The sequence below is a fragment of the Chinchilla lanigera genome, unplaced genomic scaffold (assembly GCF_000276665.1).
Source record: "Chinchilla lanigera isolate Chin_1 unplaced genomic scaffold, ChiLan1.0 scaffold00099, whole genome shotgun sequence".
Taxonomy (NCBI): domain Eukaryota; kingdom Metazoa; phylum Chordata; class Mammalia; order Rodentia; family Chinchillidae; genus Chinchilla; species Chinchilla lanigera.
Window position 1 is genome coordinate 1919925 of NW_004955500.1, and position 24198 is coordinate 1944122.

The following is a 24198-nucleotide window of genomic DNA, read 5'->3' on the forward strand; positions in this document are numbered from 1 at the left end:
GCCCGGGCGCCCAGCGCCCCAAGCCTCCCCACCAGCCCGGGCAGCAGCAGGGGCGGGGACGTTACCGGAGGAGTACGCCCGCGAGCCGCAGACCCCTGGCGCCCTCGCCTCGGGACACGCGGTGAGCAGGAGCTGGCGGGCGGCCGAGGCCTCTGCGTAGTGGGTGCCGCGCTCCGTGCTAACGTCCTTGACAACGTGAGGTCGACCCTGTTCTCCCGGCTCTTCCGCGTCGGCTTTTGTCAGTGCACACTGGTCATGTGGACTGTGGGGTTTCATTCTCGCAGCTTCCCACACGCGTGTGACACACGTGTCCTTATCCCCTCTGCCCGCCCTTTCTGCCCCGCATTTTACAAATGAGGAATCTACTGTCCGAAGAGGTCAGCTAGTGAGTAGAGACGCCAGGATCAGATCTGGGTCTAACTTCACAGCCTACATACTCTTTGTTGTGTTTTATTTTCCTATATTCACTTTTTTCTTTTTTTGAAATCGGGTCTCACTAAGTAGCCCAGGCTGGCCTTGACCTCACAGATCCTCCTGCCTCAGCCTCCCAAGTGCTGGGATTATAGGCATGTGCTGCCACCCCTGACTCTCATATACTTTTTTTTTTTTTTTTTTGGTTTTTCTGTGGTACCAGGAATGGAACTCCTGACCTTGTGCTTGCCAGGCAGGCGCTGTGCCGCTGAGCTAAATCTCCAGCCCCTCATATACTCTTGAGCTACTGTTTATTAGTTTTTAAAGATGAGCTTTGCATAAACACCTAAGATAAAATGTTTTGTTTCCCTTAGCTTTCTCATCACAAAATCACTGGAATGTAGGAGAATAATCTAAAAATTTTAATACCATAATCTTTAGCCAGAAATGGCTGTCCATCTTGCTTAGGTGACTCAGTGATGTTAGATCAACTTTGCGGGTTTGTGGCATCACCGATTTGTGCGGCCAGAGGCAAAAATGTGAGGGCCCCCCACCCCCCTGCACCTCCCTTGCCCTGGAGAAATTCAGACAAATGAGATCCTGAGCTTTCTGAAGCAGTTCATGGTACCATTTCCATCTCTACAGACACAAAAATCACTTTATTGTCCAAATACAACAAAATGGGCCTGTCCTGGAGATCTGCACACAATAGTCGTTCTGTTGCCTACTGCTCTGCCCCGTGTCACTACGTGCTAACCTCGCACTCAAGGAAGGTCTCACCCCGTCTCAGACGCTAACGCACCCATCCAGCAGCCCATCCAGCCCTTCCACGTGCCCCGGGGCCGACCCCGTGGCTCGCTCAGGTTAGGGTCTGCGTGCAACCCGCTGCACTGACCAGACCTCACCCGACCTCCGCAAGGCAGAGGGCACTCAGGTAAGGTGGCCATGAGCGAGTTTGTCTGACAAAACATTACGGCCCAACTCACAGGGCCGTAACACTCTTTCTGCTTTTTAAAACACTATCATCTTTCAGTTCAGTTGCAACAACAACAACAAAAAAGGCGTTAGCATTAGTAACCTGCCTAGCAGCACTTCTGGCCAATTCGACCAAGATGTCTTCCAACAACAATGGCCGCAGATGAGGTCAAATACCGCGAGACTGCGGGACGGCAGCACGTGGGTTTGCAGAGACCACCCCTTCCTTTCGGACAGGAACATTTTTACTTAACACCAACTCTAACTTCAGTATGATCCTGCTCGTTGCATTATCGCTTCATGATAGCGCAGATCATGCTTCCATTTTCAACCATTTCTGAAGCCTTTTGCTTCTCTCCAGGAAATCTCTAAAATGCTTACTTTCCCTTCTTCCCCTTGGTGCTGAGGTGGAATCCAGGCCCGCGCACAAGACAGGCAGCGCTCCACCGCGGTGCTTCACCGTCAGCCTCTGCCTTTTAGAAAAGTGTTATCTGGGAGGTGGAAGCAATTTGGTGAGGACTCAGTGTTTCATTACTGTTATTTTTGCTGAGCCTCAGCCCTACTCTTTTTTTTTTTTTTTTTTTTTTTTTTTTTGGGTCTTTTTGAGGCAAGGTCTTGCTGTGCAGTTCAGGCTGGCCTGGAGCTCATTTTGTAGCCCAGGCTGGTCTCGAACTCACAACAATCCTCCTGCCTCAGCCTCCCGTGCTGGGATTACAGGCATGAGCCACCAAGTCCGGCTCTGCTTTATTTTTGAGACAGGGTCTGGCGAAGTCGTCCGGGCTGGCCTCGAACTTGCAGTCCTCCTGCCTCTCCACCTCTGACTAGCTGGACTTGCAGCTGTGTACCACTGAACCCAGCTGCTGGAAGTATCACTTAGGCAGTACTCTTGTGGGCTCTTGCATCTTTACACTCTGAGAGGTCAAAGTTATTTAAAGAATCGAACAATGGGGTTTAACAACCTTTACAAACAGAGCCTTCACTAAGAGAGGAGGCCAGAATCCTGCCCAAGCAGCTTGTAGAAGAAGCACCTTTTTGCCTTTACAAAACCTTTAACATGCCTTGCCCTACTGTGTGACTCATTCCTAAGAGCGCTTTCTGTGAAGTGCCGCACTTTTTAATACCGTCACGCAAACTCGAATCTACAGGAAAAGGCCTGTTTCTTATGCAGCACAGACATGACGATCCTCTACGTAAGTATTTCGGGCCTTGAAAGCCTATCATGGGGACATCTAGGCATTACCATGCTGGTGCTAGGTTGCAATGAATTTAATTTACAATGGAACTATGAGAGAAAAAAGAACTTAAGGGAACACTAGTCTCTTATCAGGACCCCGAACTTTCTGTGCACCTCGAGCTAAACATTTTCTATCACCATCGACACTGCTAGGAGCAACAGGAGAATATGGGCTGGGGCCCCAGAAGCCTGCTGAGGGGGGGCAGCTATGGCCCTCCCTGGGTAGCAGCCCCGCCTGCCGGGCCAGCTCTTGTCTGCAGCAGTGCAGGAACCAAAGGCTAATGTACCGAATGGCCTGGGACTGAATGGGTATTTATAGTTTTCTGAATTTTTTAGATGGTTTTATGTCTTAGATAGTTCTTAAGGGGACTACAGGCCCTGTTTAACTGGTGTTCTTTTTTTTTTTTTCTTTGTCTTTTTGAGACAGGGTCTCGCTATACAGTTCAGGCGGGCCTTGAGCTCATTTTGTAGCCCAGGCTGGTCTCGAACTTGCAACGATCCTCCTGCCTCAGCCTCCCGAGTGCTGGGATTACAGCTGTATGCTGCCATGCCCGGCTTTAACTGGTGTTCTTATTAGGCAAGATTTTTAAAAAGTTATTTGCTTCTCTGCTTCTTTTACTTCCAGCAACAAAGAGCCCATGCTTTATGCTAGAATGTATTTTTAAGGCAGATGGGGAAAAAGAACCGTCTCACATGTCTTTTCTCTATTTCTTTCCTTCCCTGTAAGGTTTTTCCTTATGGAGCTTTTAGATTTCCATAACCCCCTAATGCAAAACAGGCCAAGAAGAGCAACGAATATAACAAACCACATGTTGCTGTGCTTTTCTTTTTCTGAAGAGGAAAGCGCCAGTTTAAACGAAGGGTGTGCAAACCTAGCAGCTAAACTGAAATTAAAGATGTTTTAAGAGTTTCTTCACCCTAGCCTTGGCCATCTTGTAATATTTTAAAATATAAATGGAAACATATGCTTATGATAAACGCGGATTCTACTTAAAAGCCAACAGAAGATGTTAAATCCACGGATAATAGTTGACTAAATTAATTTTGACTTATGGGGCAATCTGAATATTTTCACCGGGGCCAAAGATAAGAGACACAATAAAAAATTAAGTTGAAGCATTTCACTGTGAAATCAACACTAGGGCATTCTGAGCCCTGGATTAGCAGCTTATATCTGGACTCCCGAAGACTTGTGCAAATTATTAGAAAATTTTACGGCTCAGTTCAGCTGTCAAAGGGAAGTACCTTCTGACAACATTTCACACCTGTTACTCATCTAGTAAAATCCTGGGCTTAGTTCCCCCCACCTGGGACAAGCGTGTCCGGGCGCCCTCACAGACGTTTTATGCAGGGGACGGATTCTTTTGTGTGTGTGTTTTTGAGACAGGGTCTCGCTGTGCAGTTCAGGCTGGCCTTGAGCTCACTTTGTAGCCCAGGCTGGTCTCGAACTTGCAAGGATCCTCCTGCCTCAGCCTCCGAGTGCTGGGATTACAGGTGTGCGCCACCACAACCCGCTGCTAGGGGATGGATTCTTAGGTGTGTCGGGTAATAAAGAAACTGAGATACCTGGAAATCCCTGGAATCTCCCCAAAATAGACTATCAAGATTATCTTGGTTACTTTTCTCTCCTTGCTGAGACAAATACCTGACACCCAAAGTTAAAGGAGGAAAGGTTTACTTAACTCACAGTTTGTAGAGCTTCCAGTCCCTGATCGGCTGGCTCCAAGGCAGAGTGGCATCGCAGGAAAGAAACAGTTCATGGCAGGCAGAAGGTAGCAAAGCAACAAGCTAGGGGCAACCACAGCTCTTTCTGTCTCGTACATCTTACCCAGGCACCTCCGGGCGGGCAGCACTCACAGCCTTAATCCTAGCGCCCTTGAGCCTAGCACTGCACCATGAATCAGCCCCAGGGTCACACACTCTAGATCCGGCCACCTCACCCCGCCTATGACCGCATGAGGCCTTGGGGGACATCCAGACACAAGCCATAGCAGCAATACAGATCGCAGCTGAAGTTGCCATGCACAGCACCACGAGAAGGTGTGCGCACTTCCGTGTGAAGGGCGTGCATGCACACGGGCGCACACCTACACCTGGGTTCGGAAGATGCAGCAGAAATCATGAAAGCCCATTTTTCTTCCGGGTCTTACGGTCACAGAAAATTTAAAGGCACAGAGACGATCCACACTGGGATCTTCCCAGCTGCTAGGGTGGTTCTCAGCTGTGGGGACTGCTGGTTTACCCCAACCTGCCCTCTGCCCTAACTGAACTCGCTTAGCAACGAGGCCAATGCCTGGTCGGTGGGGTTTGAGGGGTCGCGGGGTCCTCCCACCAGGAAGCCACCTGTGATCAAGGGGTGCTGGTGGTAGTGGTGGTTATTTAACGATGTACAAAGGGGATTCTTGGGAAAAAGAGGTTTGAGAGAAAATATAGCTTAAATTCTAAGTCTATGGCCCAAAATAGGATAAAAACTCCACCATTCAGCCACCTGCGGGTTTTCGGAGTGATGAGCTGAGCTTAGGAACCACTGGTCTACCAACAGTACACACCTTAGCTACCCTCGGCCCTGAGCGGAACATTTGCAGAGTAAGAACAAAGGGTTACGGGGGGTGGGGGGGTTGGTGAATGCCAAATTCTACCCGACACACACCGGTGAGGGACCCTCGGAACTCTTTCAGGAGAAACTTTGAAATGATACCTGTGGCTGAAAGGACCGGACCCACCTTGGCTAGGAGGTCTTGCTCTTTAAATACACTAGCTGGAACCTGTCTTCCGTGTGCTTTGGGGAACTGGTTTGAATTCACAAAATCTGAGAACAACGGCTTCTCAAAGATGTTTGTGGAGGGGGTCAAGCAAAACATGGAATGAAAAATTTAGACTATAAAGCCACTTCCCCCTCTAATTTCTAAGCCCATTATGGGGGACAATGCTTAACTTTAATTATGCATACACTCTGCAATTTCAACACGTTTCTGGGGAGGAAGCTCCACTTTGTGAAGCTCCTGAGGGCACGCCAGCCCGGGGCTGGGAACCAGCTGCTGTCCCGCCCGCGCGGTGTGGCACACACAGGCCGCCGGCAGCTGCTGTCTCCTCACTTCTGAGTGTCCCTCGTGTCCCAACACACGGCCACAGCAGGCAGATCGCACGCATTCAGGGGGCAGGGGACACTTGCTGAACATCCTAGGTATATGAAGTTACAGATGAAGCAGAGAAACAATAAACACACCGCTTCCAGACAAAAGCTGGGGCGAGGCTTGGCCCTTTCTGAACTCAACATCCACTTGCTCACCGGGAAGTACCGTCTTAGCCAGAAAGGTGACCCACGGCTTGCTTCCCGCCCCGGAATGACCGCTGACAAACGATTCAACCTGCTCACAATTACATCGCTTGCCTTTCTCTGTTATAATCTTTTCCTTTTCTTCTCGCGCCAGTTCTGCAGCTCTTCTCTTGCTCAGTGTTCTGATTTGTTCTGTTGCATGTAATCATTTTTCTTAAGCTATTATTATCCTATTACCGTAAGGAAGGATTCTGGGAGAACTAACCTCAAATCCCCACCACATCATCAGTGAAGGTAGCCTCGCACGAACAGGCCGTCCAGCTTACATGATGCCGACTGACATTCCCGGAGCCAAAGCATCTGTGCTGATTTAATGCAGAGAATAGGAGGTGGTGGCGGCCAGTCACGTGACGGGCGAGACATAAGCTTATTTCTGGCTTTTATCTCAGTATTGACAGTATTAATTTTTCCTAATTAGCCAGAGGATAAGGTAAGCATGTATGGGAAGACACACAGCAGGATAAGATTACAACTCCCGTTCCTGTGATCGTTATCAGGGTATGAAATGCTATGATGTCAATCTCACTGGAATTAATCCGTCAGTTCGTGGCTTTGGAGTTCGACAGAAAGTTAGCCGTATAAAGACATGACAGTGAAAGTGCATTTTAATGGTAATAGAGATGCCCCTTTTATACTTCCAGAAACTCATGAAGAGATAATCCCCCTTGGATAATAGCTGCAGTGGAAAATGAAAAGTAGGGCCAATGCCGCTCTGAACAGGAAAGCGGGGAGGGCGGAACGTTGGCCCTACACGAAGTATTTTATAAAGGATCCTTCGTCTCGTACTGCTGCTTTAGGGCACCAGGAACTTTATTATATTGCAATAATCTTAACACAACATACTTGCCTAGCAGAATATCCTGTACCATTACCTGAAACTTTTCTGGCTTAAGAATGCATGTATGCCTGAACATTATGTGTAACGTAATTCCCACAAATGAGCTACTGTTTGGGTCAAAAAGAAAGGCAAGTGGTAATAAATCTGTAAATCCCTCCTGCGGTTCTCAGGATAAGCTTTATTAGTCTGGGCTCGACAGTTTTATACCTAGGCACAGAACATCTACCAAATTAGAAATTCATCAGCGGAACTCATGGATAAAGGGGTGTTTCATAAGAGGCTTTGCTTTTCAGAAGTTCAGAACAAAAACGGAGAGAAACTTGTTTTCAGGGAAACTTGCAGGAAATGTCTCAAACCTAGCTTCAAACCCAGCCGGGCGGGGCGGGCCCAGAAGCGTGGGAAGGAAGTCCCGCTGTTTAGATGCGGCCGCGTCGGGTCCCCCTTTCTGTTTCTGGCTGGAAGATCTTTTCTTTCCCTCTAGAGCTCACCCGCAGGACGGAAATCATGTCTGAGGTCTTCAGGGTGTGAAACCCTGCAGACTGGACTCTTCCACCTGGAAAACCCAGCAACAGACGTCAGCTGTCTACACCAGGAACAACTGCACTGGCTCCCTGGAGCGCCGAGGCTGCGGGGCCGTGGCCCAGCGCTGCCCGCTGGGCTGAGATGTGTGGACAGCCCCAGGCCTCGCTGCCGCCCCAGGTCCCATGTGGTCGGCCCCAGGAGGGAAGGCCCAAGGCTTTACCGCAGACTCCCACTCCTCGGTGGCTGTTCTGTCTGGCGTGGAAAGTTCTACCTCTGGAAACTCTCCAGAGATGCATTTCGGCTGGAAAACTCACCGGGCCGTGAGACACGGACACGCTCAAAGAGCTGCTGATAAACGAACAGACCTCTTCACTGAGAGCAGCCTCGGAATAACACCCCAGAGGACTTTCCGTACCAAAAAGAACGTTCTACATTCTCCACCACCTTCCTACCATGTTCTGCTCACCCTCCTCACGAGGATCTGTGACCTCTGTCAGGGTGGAAGACACGGAGGACCCAGGGTGCTGTGCTCAGTACTGCATCACAGGACTAGCTTAGCAGCAGTCACCTAGCAGGGACTGGACAAAGGTTTGTTGAATGACTGATGAATCTACAGGTTTCTGAGAATATCCCAGATGTGAAGCACTCAGGGCTTTGAGGTATCAGTGTTAAAAAGTCTACCACTTATTTTCCTGTTCTACCAATAGCCTTCATGAAGAAGTTACTTATGCCATTTGATCTGAAGGCTAATCAAGGTCTTTTTGCTTGTTTGTCTGAAACAAGGTCTATATAGCCTAAGCTGACCTCTCTCAATCTTCCTGCCTCAGCCTCCTAAGCACCGGGCTTTACAGGGGTGTGGCACCAAGTCTAGCTCAACAAAGATCATTTTAAAGGCAGAAAATATAATTTTCTTGAGAAAGATCTTTCATTGGACTTCATTACTTTTTATTCCTGGCAGAACTGAGTAATACGAATGCCATTTCCCCCCGGATGTCTGCTGAGATGGACAGCTGGAAGGCTCGCACCTTTATCATCAAGGATCCCACCTGCGCCTGTTACCGCAGGGGTGCAGCCCCCAAGGACACTGGCCGGCCCTGTTAGGAGCTCTGATCAGGGCACCAAGCCTGCAAAGCCTCCTCCCGGCTCAAAGCATCAGTTTCACACCAGCGTCCCGGGTCTTATCAGCTGGCCAGAGCCCTGCCACTGTAAACCCGAGGACTCTCCAGCTGCTAAGACAATGGAACAATAACCAAACTTCGGAGGAAGCTGCCACAGTGCCAGGATGCCCGAGGTTCAGCTCTTCCCACGACAAAGGACAAAGGCCGGGAGTCAAGGGCGACGGGTCTGCCCTGCCCTGTCCTTGGAAGTGCACCAGGACTCTGTCCCCATAAAGTCAGGAAGCTTCCCTTCACCACCTCCTCTCAGGCCAGGGATTTAGCTCAGCAGCACAAGCGCCTGCCTGGCAAGTGCAAGGTCCTGAGTTCGATTCTAGGTACTGGAAAAAAAAAAGTTTGGTTCAAACACCTCCTCTCAGCTCAACTCTGTGGGAGTAGAAGATGGGCCCTGCTCTTGTCCAGGGCGACACGGCTGCTGGAGGAAGGGCACCTGCCTTCAGGGGCTGCATCTTTAGCTGCATCTGTAATGGGGGCCATGTGTACACACAAGCTCTGGAGATGCGGCAGTAAGAGAGAAAGACCTGCTGGCTTGCAGGATGCAGTGAAGGTCTGCAGGTAGGAGGCCGGCAGGGCGCAGTGCACCTGATCCCCTTGGAGGCTCCGGCTCTGGGGTTGGGGCTCTGATCTTTGGCCTTAAGTTCCCCCCAAATCCAACCAAAGTGTACTTTTCCCCTGCAAGTTCCGTAGAAGGGATACAGAGGCCACAGCGTCTGTGCAGATGAGGGAAAGGCTTACCCCCAGGTTCCTAGCACTGCTGGGGGGAGATGTGTAGTTTCTAAAATAAGCAAACAACTTCCAGTTATGGGGACGCCTTCGTACTTGCCGAAGAGCACGGCCCCGCTGACAACCTAAGACTACGAGCTCCACCCGGCCAGAGCCTGTGCCGGTTCCCCCCTCCCCCACCAGCCCCCCCCTCAGGGTTGTGCTGTCCCATGAACCTTCCCCAGTCTCGGCAGTTCCTCCTCTGCTTCAATCCCAATCATGTGCTTCAGTGCCAGACAGGGTGGTTGATCAGCAAACCAAGTACCGGGTTTAGAAAAGGTGCCCAGAGAGATGCGCGGATTCTTTTGTCAAGAGAGAATTCTGGGGGGTGGGGGTGCGGCTCGGTAGTAGAGTACTTGCCTAGCATGCGCAGTGCCCAGGGTTGGATGCCTGGCACCACCAAAAAAAAAAAAAAAAAAGCATTTTAGTACGCTGATTATGCGTCCACCCTACGCAGAAGTGCACCCTCTTCTCTCTCCGCCCTACCTTCTTTATCTCCCTTTCCTGAGTTACTAAGCTCCACAGCACCTCCTCTGACAAAGTCTGTTTTGTAACCCTTTTGTTGGGCCTGAGCTCACACCTGCCTTACTAGAAGACGAGATCCAGGAATGCGAGGATTTCTATCGCGCTCACAGATGCAGCTCTGGTACCTCAGGCCCAGAAGGTGCTCAATTAGTGTTTGTTAAATGAATGACTATTTTGCACACTGGGGTATAAAGACAAATGTGTTTTACCCATGTATAATTTACCACTTACTCCATCTACTTAGGTATCTTCAATATTTCTTCATATTTATATCCCTCTCATTCTTTCCCCCGCCCCTACAGCTTTGCATGTCTCCTTTAGAAAGTTATGATACAATAAAACATGGATGCAATCTCCGTATACAAGAGGGAGTGATTCACTTCAGCATATACGGTAGCCCTAAGATGCTAACACTCCCCAAATTCATTTGGTGCTTTTCAAAATCCTTTGAGGCATCGTCACTGCAATAAAACAGCGCAACAGGAGGCACAGATTTCTCCCCAGATCACGAAACATCATTGGTGTCTAATAAAGACAATTAGTTTCAGGATGCACCAACTGGAGCTACAGTTTCTATTCCAGGAGTTTAAAATCTTTTGTTTTCTTCCTTGCACATTTTCCTCTGTGTGCTTGTATGCTAGCGAACGATGAAATCCACCAGTTTGTTCTCTTACCTCACAGTTCCTCCTCAGAAGATTTTTTTTTGTGTGACTCGCTTGTCAACATTCCCATGAGAATAGTTATACAAACATAGCTGAACTGTTACCGGAGAATGACTTCACAAAGGCACGCAGACCAACAGAAACCCCTCCGGGGAAAAGCGAAGTCTGTGGAGCTAAAATTAAATCTAGACAATCTATGTATATCATACGCTGTCAGAGGGTTTGTGAAACTGGCACATCTACTGACTCTGCTTGGGAGGCTGAGGCAGGAGGATCCCAAGTTCAAATCCCATTGGGGCAACTTACACCCTGCCTCTAAAGAGAAAATAAAAAGGGTGGGGAATGTAGTTCAGTGGGAAGACTGAGTTCAATCCCCAATATCCATCTTAACCCCTCCTCTCTAAAGAACAAAGTTTGCTTCTCCCTTCTGGCCTCTCACTTTTTATTGCCTTTAAAATGCAATTTTATCAAAATTAACAGAGAATGTAAAAGGCTCATCTGAAAAGCAGCAGTTCCCGCTTTTTCTCCTCCTGCTTCCTGAAGGCAGGCAGCTCCGGTCCCCAAGTCTCCAGAGAGCACACTGATGCTAGGGTTTCGGATTCCCCTTCCCCTTCCTTCTCCCTCCATCCCACATGCTCTTCCTGGGAGGCACCAGTAAGGGTACCACCTTCCAGGGCGTGTGAAATGCCTCCGTTCCGCTCGGCCCCTGCGGTCTGGGTGGACCCCGACTTCTGAGCCAGCCAGTGTCTGCCCTCGGTTCCGCAGGCGCCGCCCTGCTGTCTCCCAGAGCTCAGTGCTGCTGTTCTGACTCCATTCTTCACAGGAAATCGCTTTCGCTCTTCTCTGATGCTTTGCAGGTGCTAACCCCTTCCCAGTATTTTAAAATGATCTCATGATGGACACTGGTATTGGTATTTTCAAACACTGCATAAGGTCCTCAGCGGGCCTTCCAATCCAGAAATGCACGTCCGGGAAATACTGCTTTGACACGATTCTCCCTGCATTTTCTCCTGCTATTTAGATGCCAGGCCTCAGGACTGGACTTCCGGTTCTCTCATCCTTTTGCTCCTATCGTACATTTCTTTTTACTTTACTTTCTAAGAGATTTCCCATCTTGTACCTTCCGGTGAGCTGTGTGTGGTGGTCAATGCCTATAATCCCAGCTAGCAGGAGACTGAGTCAGGAGGATCACAAGTTCAAAGTCAGCCTGGTCTACTGAGCAAGACCCTGTCTCAAAATAAAAGATAAAAAACGGGATGGGATGTATGTAGCTCCACGGTAGAGTATCCCTGGGTTCCACCCCGAGTGGTGCAAAAAATAAAGCCAAACTTCCAGTGAATGCTTTCAATTCCTTCTCTCCTATATTTTTTCAATATATGAAAAAGCAATTCATTGGTGAAATTCATGAAATATATGAAAAAGCAATTCATTGGTGAAATTCATCTATTAATCTAAATGCAAAATTCCTAAATTAAACATTTAGCAATACAACTGCAGAATTCATGTTTTCAATGCTCTTTTGTCCATGAAGTTTCGTTTTCTGTAGAATTCTATTCTTATTGACTGAATGTACTCTCTTTTTTCTCAGATAATGTTAATTATACATACACCTACATTATTTAATTATATTAACATACATTGACTATTTTAAATAGATACCTATATATTTGTACATATGTTCTTCCTAGATGTTCCTGTTTTTACTCTTTCTCTCTGTCACTTCATATTAAGTATTTCTTCCAATCTCTGGTGATCTTTTGCTATCTGCTCCTATTCAAGCGGGAGATACTGAGAAGCCAGCGGAAGCTGTGTTCGGGAGGGTGGGGCAGGGAACACCGGCTTCCTGAGTCTGTCTTCCCTCTAAACCAGGATGACTTAGGTTGGGCTACTTCCTGGGGAAGTCCCGGAAGTCAGCATCTTTAGTCACCCCTCTCCCTGCCTGGGATACCCGGATGTCCTAGCACGCCCCCTTCCCCTGTCCTGCCAAAGGCTGACAGCCGGCTAGCTGCGTGGGGGCCAAGCTGAAGCAGGTTATCTGCATCTCCTGGTTGGGGTTCGGGGCCCCCACCGCTGAGCCTGGTCTGTTGTCGGGAGAACCCCCGTTTTAGCCTCACCAAGGGCGGGCCTCCTTGAGCCTCGGGGAGTTCTACAGCAGAAGGTGGGCTTCTTCTTTTCAACTCTCCCCGTTTCCAGAGCCGGGCCTGCCTCCTGGGGTCTTCAAAGTTCACCACCAACTGCTGTGCTGCCCCCTCGAAAGGTCACGGTTGTTTTCTTGTTTCTCATTCTTTCCATCTTTGCAGGTTCTCTCCTTTTACAAAACAGTTTACTGTCCTTTTAATGAAAATGTGCAAAGGGACAGAGTTACCGTGTGCAGTCAGTCTGCTGTGTTTAACCGCGGCCCCGGCTCCATTCCCGGGAGGGTCGAAGGCCCTCCTCACAGCCCTGCCCTGAGCGTTCTCCCGGCTCACGTCCACTGTGCTGCCCTCAGACCCGAGTCTGAAGGGATGGACAGCCATCTCAGCCGATAAAAGGCAAATGCGTCATTAAGTACACGCTCAGCGGGGCCCTTAAACTGGAGGAATATTTCCCTTAGTAGTCTGAAAGACTTTTTTTCCTACCTAACACAGGCGTTTATTTCTGCCAGATAGCCATAAAGTTCTGGAGTTCAAAAGAAGAATTAAAGAGTCTTAGAATATCTCTTGTAGACCTGCGTTTATGATTCCAAAAACAACAAAATTTAAAACCCAGTCTCATGCAATGCCTTCGTTCCATTAGCAAGAAGGCTGGTTTCCCTGAAAGAGCTGGCTGAGGTCAACACATCCGATGTTTTTGAGGACGGATATCTTGATAAATTCTACAAATCGTCGGCTGCCAACAAGGAAGATTTTTTTGTCCCATACCCTGGAGAATTTCTTAGGGTTTTTTTTTTTTTAACTGAAGTGCCTTTCCCTAATAAGTACAAACAATAAATGTACAACTTGCTGAAATCCATATGCTGTGGATTTATTTTTTGACAAAGCAAAGCTATTTAAGTTCTGACACTAACAACAGCTGCTAACTTAATTTGAAACTGTTAAAAATAGCTCAGTGGCCCTTAATTTTCCTATATTTGTTTCTTGCATCTGTCTTCCAGTTTTAAAACTGAAACACTACTGAATTCACGTGAATAGAAGACACAAGATGAATTTTAATCCTATTTCTATTTGAAACTGTGTTAATATTAACGTCCAATGACACAACCTTGAAAATATACAGCAGGATCTACGGGCTGATGCGGGAGTCAGTCACACACCTTCTTCTCCCCAGAGCACTCACAAAAATTTCCTGACAGCCTTCATAAGTTGCACCTATTAACTTTAAAACTATAAAGTGTACAGTAAGGTTACAATGCAGGTACCAGGTAAGTTTTCCACCTCACTGGAGGAAGCAGAGATGAAATGCCCCATGGCTGGAGAACTGATAATTCTCTGCTTCATGGATGAAAAGTCAAACCTGAGATTTTGCAAAGAAGCATTATACTACTTCCCTCCCGAGAGACGTAACCCTCAAGTGGTAACCACTGCCATCTTTAATATTAAAGACGTCTTCAACACGATGAAATCTGTGATTGCATTATTGAGGGAACTAACCTGTTAGCATTTACTGAACTTCAGTGCTAGAGTCAGACTTCTGCCACATAGAGGAAATAATTCAGGCCTTTGTGACTCAACCTATGTGATCCGCTGCATCCTCTGTTCTTGGGGAATATGAATCAATGGTTAGTAAATGACCTGTTCTTTCGGTGCGTCTGCCTGATGAGCAACTACAGACCGGCGATGGGTGGTGGTGGGGTGAAAGGGTGGGTGCAGCCGGGGAGCTTGAAAACAAAGCCGCTCTCTGACGTACGCCTCTGAGTGAGTTAGGTTCCTTTACTTAGCAATTAACATGGAAAGAAGACCTGTATTTGCTGAGCACATAGGCATGGGCTTCCAAACACAGTCGAGAAATACAGTCAAGAAACACCGTCTAAACAAGAATTTCTCCATCTTCCTTCTCATCAGTAACAGCAGCCCAGGGTGTATTTCACCCCATAGCACCCCACACCCCGATCCTGATAGGGCTCCCGCCCTCTCTGACACCACTGCTTTACGTGGGGTAACGCGAGGTCCCATGCTTGTGTGGGACCCAGGTACAAAGCACCCTCTTAAGTGGCCAGGTTTGGACGATAAATGGTAAGGCCACCCTATTTACCTGGGTCCCCGATCCAGGGCGGAGCTGAAGGCGTGCCACGGGATCTCCACTGAAGATCAGTGAATCGCCTAACACGTCCATGACTGAAGCCCTGTCTGTGTGTTTCCAACACAACCTACAGTGTGGGAAGGAAGACCTGGGTCTGTGGTGGGATATTGATGAGAAGAATATTAACAGACCGTGTCAGGCAGCCCTGATTCAGAATACGACTCTCCCACCTACCGAATTTGCTCTACTCCATTTCACCCTTAATCATTTTTATTTTTAATCACTTCTGATTATAAAGATGACCTGTGTCCCAAAGCAGTTCATGGTTCATGTTAGCTGAAAGGTAATTCCAAGAAGTTTTTTTTTTTTAAATCCCTCTTACACTTGGAATAAGCAATTACAGGTTAACGACAACGCTCACTTTCTCAATGTAACTCTGGACAAGTCAGAGAACAAGGTCCTTCTGGGCTTCTTCACGGAGGCCACCTGCTAAACATTTCAACAAACCGTCTTTCACCGCCATCTTGCTGTCTGTGACGGGAGGCTGACATTAACTTCTTCCTGTAAGTCTTCAAACAACCAAGAAAGGAGAGAAGCGGGCTTGTGAAGCCACAGTCTCTTCCTCCACGCAGGGGCAGTGTTTGAAACGGCTTTAAAAGGATGCCCTGTTCCCAGCAGGAGCCCTACGCATGTGCTAGAAGGCGACAGTCCGGGGAAACATCACGCACTACAGACGGAAACACACATACAAAGACAAAGCAGGTGATCTAGATACTTGCAACTTTTATCTCTCTGCAGGTAAGACTCACCTACCCCTTACTTCAATGAAATTAAACCTTGTCAACCACAAAGTTCAGGATGAAGATCTTTGATGTTCAACACGGCATTCTGAAGCACATTTTGTAAATAACATTTATCTTCAAAGCACCACATACACTACACATTCCCACGTACACAGTAAGTGCTTAGGAACAACTGCGCTCAATTAATTTATGATCCTAAACATTCTTTTCTCTGAAATATGTTTTAACACTGTAATTGAATTGGCCATGGTTGTGCTGAGCTAATCAAAGGCACTTCCTATCTTTAAGCTAATTTTGCTTCCATTAAAATGGCCTGTGCAACACAGGTAATTTGAAACAGCAAGGCCGGGCATAATGCAGCAGGTCTACCAAGTGCTTGGCGTAGGGTATTTGATTATGAAAGTCAAGGCTGTTCTGAGGCACCGCACACTGCAGAAAAACAAAAGCGCGCTAAGCACAGGCGGTGTAACCTTGATTTTTTTCCCCTCAGTTTTAAAACCTAGCAAATCGAGTGCTAGATTAAAAGGAAAAAGAACAGGATCAAAGTTAAACCACAGAGTAAAGACAGTGTCAAAACTTTTACACTGGCTTGGGACATAGCTCGGTGGTAGAGCGCCACCTAGCATAACAAGGCTCTGGGTAGGATCCCCACCCCCAAGGAAAAACCAAACTTTTACGTTTATTAAAAATTTCCTGCATCAATTATGATCATTCATGGAGCAGATATCTGCTTGGAAGACAGTGGTGCACGGTGGGGTAAGGACATCCATCCTGGAGTCACCCAGCTCCTCACCGGCTCCATTGTCCCTGCGTCTCCACACCGTTCGCTGAAACGGAGGCGGTGGCCACTCCTGCACGGGCGTCCGAGGGTGACGGCGCAGTGCAAGCGAGATCGCGCACACAGCCGTGCTTGCCATGCAGTGTTCAGCGCTGCTAACCTCACTGTCATCCGTGGACCAAGGCTCATGACCAAGGACAGAGGAGGTAAACGCCTCTTCCCAAGAAGGTGACGGGCATTTGAGCAACTTCTGTTCGAAACACAATTATGGGACTTTGGAAGCGGAGCAGGGAGGTTTGTGATCCGAAGCCTCCAATGGACCCACTGCAAAGGAGGGAACCCAGGGCTCTGGCACTGCGACCGAGCGTGCTCCGCCGCCCAGCCCCACCCCCAGCCCCAGCAGACTGCACTGCAGGAAACCGAGGCCCAGACTGAGCTCAGCGAGCCCAGGACAGGGAGAACAGGCCGGAGATACACGCAGGTGTATTTCCTGGCAATTTTGTGGAGGTTGGAGTGGTGAAGAGAATTTCAAATTGGAGGTAGGGAGGAGTGCAGCGCAGGGGTGGAATGTTGCCCAGCACGTGCAGGGCCCTGGGTTCAGTCCAGCACCCCAAAGCACACCAAACCACACCACACCACACCCCATCACACGCCACACACCTTACCTCATCACACCTCCCCACACCTCACCATACTTCACCTCACACCACACACCTCACCTCACCGCACCTCATCACACCTCCCTACACCTCACCATACCAAACCAAACTAAATCAACCACACCACAGCTCACCACACTTCATCTCACAGCTTACCACACCACACCACAGCTCACCTCACACCTCACCACCTCACCACATACCACACCACACCACACACCACAGCTCACCTCATACCTCCCCACACACCTCCCCATTCCAAACCACACCGCACCATACCACAGCTCCCCACACACTCTCACCTCACCTCACCAAACCACACACCTTACCTCACCTCACACCTCACCTGACACCTCACCACATACCACACCACACCACACACCACAGCTCACCTCATACCTCCCCACACACCTCCCCATTCCAAACCACACCGCACCATATCACAGCTCCCCACACACTCTCACCTCACCTCACCAAACCACACACCTTACCTCACCTCACACCTCACCTGACACCTCACCACATACCACACCACACCACACACCAAACCAAACCAAACCCAACCCAACCCACGGCTATGGGGCTTGGATGACATGGGGGGAGAAGCGAGAGGACTCTCAAAGACGATGTAGTCAGCACCACACTGGCAACCTGCGCCATCTCCGAAAATCCAAAGAAACAGTTACCTGACAAAGTGAAGCCACAGACCAGCTCGGTGAGGGGGTGGAAGCCAAGGGTGCGGCTGCTAAAGCCAAACTGCTTCCCTCCCTCCCGCAGCCCGTGACCAAGAGCAACTCAAGGCCCTCGGCGCGCAGCAAGGCGATGCAGTCCCCTCTCACCACAAGGACCACTGTCTGGGCTTTATGGAGAGCCCATGATGCCTGGCACGCGCCTGGCACACAGAGGGCGCTCGACACACCTGACACGCTCGTCCGCCGACTGTGAAGCTGGAAGTACTCTGGGTTTCAGAATGATGTGACTTCTCTGAATCCCGCTTTGCCCCCGTCTCTTCATTTATAAAACGGAGCTGAATGTTTTAGGGGTTAAAGGGAAAATTCCTAAAGTAAGTGACACGTGATCGAGAAGCACTGATGCCGGGAAGACTAAGCGGCTGAGTTCTGTGACTAATGATCAGGATCTGTTCAGCAAGGGATTAGATTTTATACATGCGCACAGACTCTTTATACCACCTTGTATGCATCTAAAATTTTATCTTCTACTTTTTTGCCCTAATGCAGTTACACAAATACAACGAAAGGCAAGCATTCTCAAATTAACAAGGTAAAGCTAAATTTGCAGGGAAGTCTTACTATGGCTAAAAAAAATGTGTTTAAGATGGGTTCTGAGTTTCAGAAAAGCCATTTATTAAAAAAAAAAAAAAATTCATTTAAAAAGAACAGAGTGAGGGCCTGGGTTCCATCTCCAGCACAAACACAGCAAACAACACAACCTGTAAAATTAAGGGCCTGGTTTAACATCTGCCTGTTATTTTTAAAATTTATTTTATTTTCTTGGTACCGGGAATCGAACCCAGGACCTTGCACTTGCCAGGCACATGCTGTGCCACTGAGCTATCTCCCCGGCCCCATCTGCCTGTTATTTCTCCTCCCTTCGGTCCTCTCCCCTGCCCTATACTGGCCATTGACCCCAGGGCCTTCACACTAAACTACACCCCCAACCTCCCCAAAAAACTCAAAAACTCAAAAAACTCAAAAAACTTTTATTTTTTTGAGGCAGGGTTTTGCTATATAGATTAGGCTGTCCTTAAACTCACTACAGAACCCAGGCTGGCCTTAGACTTGCAGCGATCCTCCTGCCTCAGCCTCCTAAGTGCAGATGTACGCCACCACCTCCAGTCCCCCAGCCCTTTTGAATTTTTTCTTTTTTGAGACAGTCTTGTTCATCTGCTTTCACTGGGCTTGAACGTATGATCCTCTTGCCTCAGCCTCCAGAATGTACCACCACACTCAGCTAAATGTTATTTCATAATAAAACATTACTGTCTAAAAAAACTTTAACTTGTTAGACAGCGAGACCGTGTGGTTTGAAAAAGTTAAATGTACTAAATGTTTGAAAATCAGAAATTTTTATCTTCTCTTCATCGGCAGAACTTGGTGCTATTGGAAAGGTCTGAAAAACACCAGTTAGTGAGACTCCACTTTACATTCTTATAGTCAATGCTCAAAAAAAAATCCACGGAGTGTGCAAATAAACTCAAGAAAGAATCACCCTATCTATACCGAAGAAGCGTGAGTGGGCGCAGGAGGAATGTGGGCCAGGCTGTGCTGTTTAAGTTTTTTTTTTTTTTTTTTGTTTTTTCTCTGGTACCGGGAACCGAACTCATGACCTTGCGCTTGCCAGGCAGGTGCTTTGCCACTGAGCTAAATCCCCAGCCCCCAACTGTTTAAGTTTTAAAGGTCAGCCCAGGCATCTTCCTGTGCTGGTCACTAGGCAACAAGGCCCTGGAGCAGCTCGGATTCTTCCGCATGTGGAAACCACAAGATGCTGCTGCTCCCGAGAGAAGCCCCCCAAACCCCTGTCCTACTACTCTTCCTTCTTTCTAAGTGAACAGATGCATTAGATCAGACTATGACTTTCTGCTCCCTGGCTTTACACATGGAAACATTTACAAAATTACACTGAAATAAATGAAAAGAAAAAAAAGCACACCAGGCTTTCTGTTGTTTTTCTTTTTCGTTAGGAAAAATACCTTGTCCTTCAAAACTAGCTATTTTTACTGTGAATTTGACTTGTGATCCAAATCTTGCTCTGGAAGCCTTTTCTGTAGTCTTAACTCCTCAGTCCAACGTGTTCCTGCGGGACTCTCTGCCACCACAGATGACAGCCCCGCAGCCGGCAAAGGCTTCATCCGGAGTAAAACTCCGCCACTCATTACATATGCGAGCGGAAAGCAAGCAAGGCGGTGTACGTAAGACCGTGCTCCTCACCGGCTCAGACGCAGCTTCTAGTCTACCTAAGTGGGAGAAACGAGCCAGGCCAGGCCAAGAATGAAGGCAAAGTTCTGGTCTTTTCTACTTGTTCATATGAAATGTTACTCCTCTTACTGAAAAAGTCCCTGAACGATAAAAAGATGATTCTTACAGAAGTGAGGTCATTTCAGATCTACTGCTGCTATGTCTGACCTGATCTAAAATTGGAAAATACCCTACACTAGGATGACAGGTTACACTTCTGTGTGTGTTATCTGAGAGCCAGGTGGTGGAGGGCCGTAAACCTTTTCTTTCTTCTCTAATTCTGAATACTGTACTATTTTACGGAAAATGAGTCTGTCTCTTCTACCTCCACTCATGGAAAAATCCAGCGTGGAGGTTCTGCTTAGCGAGGGCAGGGTTGAGTCTTCCAGTTCTTCAGATTGAAAATAAGTGGAAAAAATAAAAAGATTAAATTATAGGTTTTCATTTCTTCTTCCACTTAGACAATGTAATACATTATTTCAAGTGAAACAGACAGTGAACCAGACATTCTTCATTTTGCATTTTAGAAATGCCATAAATCACTCCCCCTAAATTATATTCAAGTGAATGTTTAGTCCAATAAATCCTCCCTAATACTAAATTTTAGAGTCAAGCATGAGCTCTATTTCTTGAATCAGCATTTTCTAAGTACTACCCAGGGGATACGAAAGAGAGTTCAGCAACTCTTAAAAGTCCTAGCATCTTTTCTGAGGCTCTCCGAGACATTAGAGAGAAGTATAAAATGCAAAAATTCTAAGCAAGCAGGGAAGGTAGTTTCACCAAGTATGCCAAAAGCGCAGCGTGTTTTGTTCAGTTAATTCTGCAAGGAAACTACAGCCTTGTTCATCTGCTAAACAGCTTAAGGTTTTGTTTCCCTTTTATTGCACAGTAACGTATTTTAGAATATGTGCTGCCGAAGCGAGCACTTGTTCCACAACAAATGATAAAACACTGTTAGATGACACCTTTACACAAATAATACAACAAATACTCTGGACCTCTGATCAACGATCTTTCAAGCATAACTCCCCATCATGTAGTGTTACAAATCAGCAAGGTAAAAGTTCACATATTGTTAATCTTTTGTATTTCATGATTGTCTATAATCAACCTACATAGAGTGTATGTGTCTTAATTCAGAAGAAAGAATTATGTTGAGTTCCAAACCTTAGTACATCGCAACGCATGTAAAACAGGAAAACGCAGAGCTGACTTTTCAGTAACAACTTGGTGGCAGCTGACTTTAATTTATTTGAATATAGTTGAAATAATGTTTTTGATTCAATGTAAAATGAGTCATAGGTAATGACTGGAGTGTTATCTTTTTCTAGAAGGAGAAAAATATGTAATAAAAAGCCAAAGCATTTTAAAAATTTCTCCATTTATTTATTGTTCATGTAAAATTTTTATACTTCTAGCAATTCTATTTCTAAAAGTAAATCCCATGGAAACAATCAGAGGTATGCCAAAAAAATCTATGTATAGTTGTTTAGAAAATAACTTTTATAACTGAAAAAGGAGTACCTTGAAGATTCAACAAGATGGAATTGGTTAATTGATTAAATAGAAAATTACGCTGCTCTAAAGTAATGCCATAGACTAATGATATCCAACAGAAATAGAATGAGAATAGTGTTTGTAATTTTATTAGGAAGCACACTAAAAATGGTAAAACAAAAAAAACCATCCAAACTAGAGGCTCCCTGTAATCCCAGCACTTGGGAGGCTGAGGCAGGAGGATCGTTGCGAGTTCGAGGCCATCCTGGGCTACAAAGTGAGCTCAAGGCCAGCCTGAACTACATAGCAAGACCCTGTCTTAAAAAGACACACACAAAAAAATTTCAACATATAATGAATATGAAAATTAACAATGGTGCATTTTATCTTCTTTGTCTTTTTTTTTTTTTTTTTTTTTTTTGAGACAGGGTCTCGCTGTGCAGTTCAGGTTGGCCTTGAGCTCACTTTGTAGCCCAGGCTGGTCTCAGACTTGCAACAATCCTCCCGCCTCAGCCTCCCAAGTGCTGGGATTACAGATGTGCGCCACCATGCCCGGCTTTTGTTCTGTTTTTGGAAACCAGTGTGTTTTTTGTGTTTAGAGTGCATCTCAATTCACCCTAACTATACTCCTAGCACTGCTAGTGGTTACTGTATTAAATATTACTGCTATACATAATTCTTAGACCTAGACAATCATTAATAATATATTAAAATTTGAAGACAGATTATATGACATCTGTACCATATGATTCTAACAATATGCTTTAAAAATTCATGAATAAGAAGAAAAAACCTGGAAGAGCATATGCCAGAAGGTTGCAGTGTTTTTCTGGAGATGCTGGTTTCCCTTCTTTCATGTTTTTCTTTTCTGTGTTTTCTAAACGTTTGACAATAACCCTGTAATATTTGGAAGTTAATGAACAGATACGTTATTTAATATTTTCCAATTGGCATTGATGAGATTTACAATGACTGCATTCAACCCTGTCTGAGAACCTGGCCCCTGAGAAATGAATGCACTTTGTTTTGTACTTTATACTGGTCCTCATTGTCCATAGAGAATAATTCACCACTGTGAACAAGACTTATATTTTGAGCAAAAGCCCTAACATTTGCTCCTTAAATGTGGTGTGTGTAATTACAGTGTAAGAGCTGTGGGTAAATTATTTCATTGCCTGTTAAATAACCATTTGTTAAGTCTAGACAACAATAATAAATAGCCATTATTTATAATGCTGTCGTTCAGAGTACTTGGGGGAATAATAAATGGGCAATGTGACCAACACCTCCTTGCACCTCCATGCCCCAAGAAAAACACAAAATTGGCAAAGATGCTAAATATAGACATCAGTCCACTTAGAAGAAGTGAGAGCAAACTGAAATGAATGTCACAGGCACGACATCCATTTTGCGCGGCACAGGTCCTACCCCACGGACCCGCTTCACCCTGAGCCGCGTAACCCCGCCCAGAAGAGCCGCGTAACCCCACCCTTCCCTGTGGCCCCCTCGTCCTCAGCTCTGTGCTGTGTACTTACTGAGCAATCCTTGGGGCTCCTGAGCAAAGCTCCTATCACCCTTAAGCAGGCCTGGAAAGTATCTGACATTAGTTTACTTTATTGAGAAATATTTACTGAGCACCTATTTACTGGGATGGAAGTGGGGCTTACAGTCAGTAAGACGGGCATACAGAAACACAGCTGTAGTAATTACAGACGGCGGCCAGCCAACGAAGGACAGGAACGGGGTTGCTATGAAAGTGCATGAGCTCTGGGGTGGGCAAGGGTCCGGCAAGTCCTCCCCGCCGACAGTGAGACTGAGGAGGCAGGTGGCCAGGGCAGAAGAGGCTCCGGCCCGCAGGGAAGCGCACTCCTGCTGACCAGGACCCCAGCCCCGCGTGAGTTCTCCTCCCAGCTCCCTCCCAAGCAGAGCTGGACACTAGCTTCCCTTCCAACTCAGCATCCAGTGCCCCAGAACGAGCAAGAGCTCCACTGTTGGATGCCCGGGCTTTGGAACTGGGAGTTTGACGCTGGTCCTGCTACGCTGCTGGGCGCTCACAGCTGCTGGTAGGTGGATGGGTCCCTGACACAAGGGCACAGGGCGCTCTTCGGCGTTCCCGGATGCCGCCCACCTGGCCGGGGTGCTGCCCACTTCCTCCGGGCAATGCGACGTGGCGGCTGCCCGAGTGCCCCCGAGCTTACCACTGTCTCTTCCTGCCTCTTCCCACCCGCCGGCCGGCCTCTCCTCCCTCAGGACTGCGCTTTATTACTTGGTGCGCAGGTGTGTGGACTTCCTGCCTGGTGTGTCGTCACACTCGTGTGATGGAAAAACATCACCCATCCTTCAGGCAGTACTGGCAAGTCTGCATTACTACAATGAGCGATGCTCTTAAATTAACAGTTCGGTAAAATTACACGCCATTCACCTATAGAATTTCTGGGTTCTTCTCAATTCTTGTCTCTTTTTTTCCAGGCCTGGGGATCAAAGCCAGGGCCACACACATGCTAGGTGTGTGTCTAGACATGTATATGCCGTTGAAAGGTGTGTCCTGAGCTGGATCTAGTGGTTCTTGCCTGGAATTTCCGCACTTGGGAGCCTGAGGCAGGAGAATCTTGAGTTCAAGGCCAGCCCGGGTTATACAAAAGTTCAAGGAAGACTATGTTACATACTGAGATCCTGTCTCAAAAGAAAGCCCCCAAAACAAAAACAAAACAAGTAGCTGGGTACATGGGCAGAGTCAAGGTGAGAAGGGATAGAAGCTGGGACCCCTAATACTGTACTCTTAAACACAACACGTATACCTCAAAAGTCATTTACTCGGGCTGGGGAT

The 24198-nt window shown here is 47.2% G+C and overlaps 2 protein-coding genes across 3 annotated transcripts in view; one reads left to right on the forward strand and one right to left on the reverse strand.

Annotated features, from left to right (window-relative positions):
- LOC106146875 overlaps nt 1–505 on the forward strand; it is a gene marked incomplete in the record, with an annotated part of 2504 nt that extends 1999 nt beyond the window's left edge. The window contains 1 exon segment of the mRNA XM_013505672.1: nt 14–505. Coding sequence (XP_013361126.1) covers nt 14–125 — 112 coding nt within the window.
- The window catches only part of Prickle1 (prickle homolog 1), a 92893-nt gene that overhangs the window by 22026 nt on the left and 46669 nt on the right, over nt 1–24198 (reverse strand). The gene's annotated exons all lie outside the window — the stretch shown is intronic.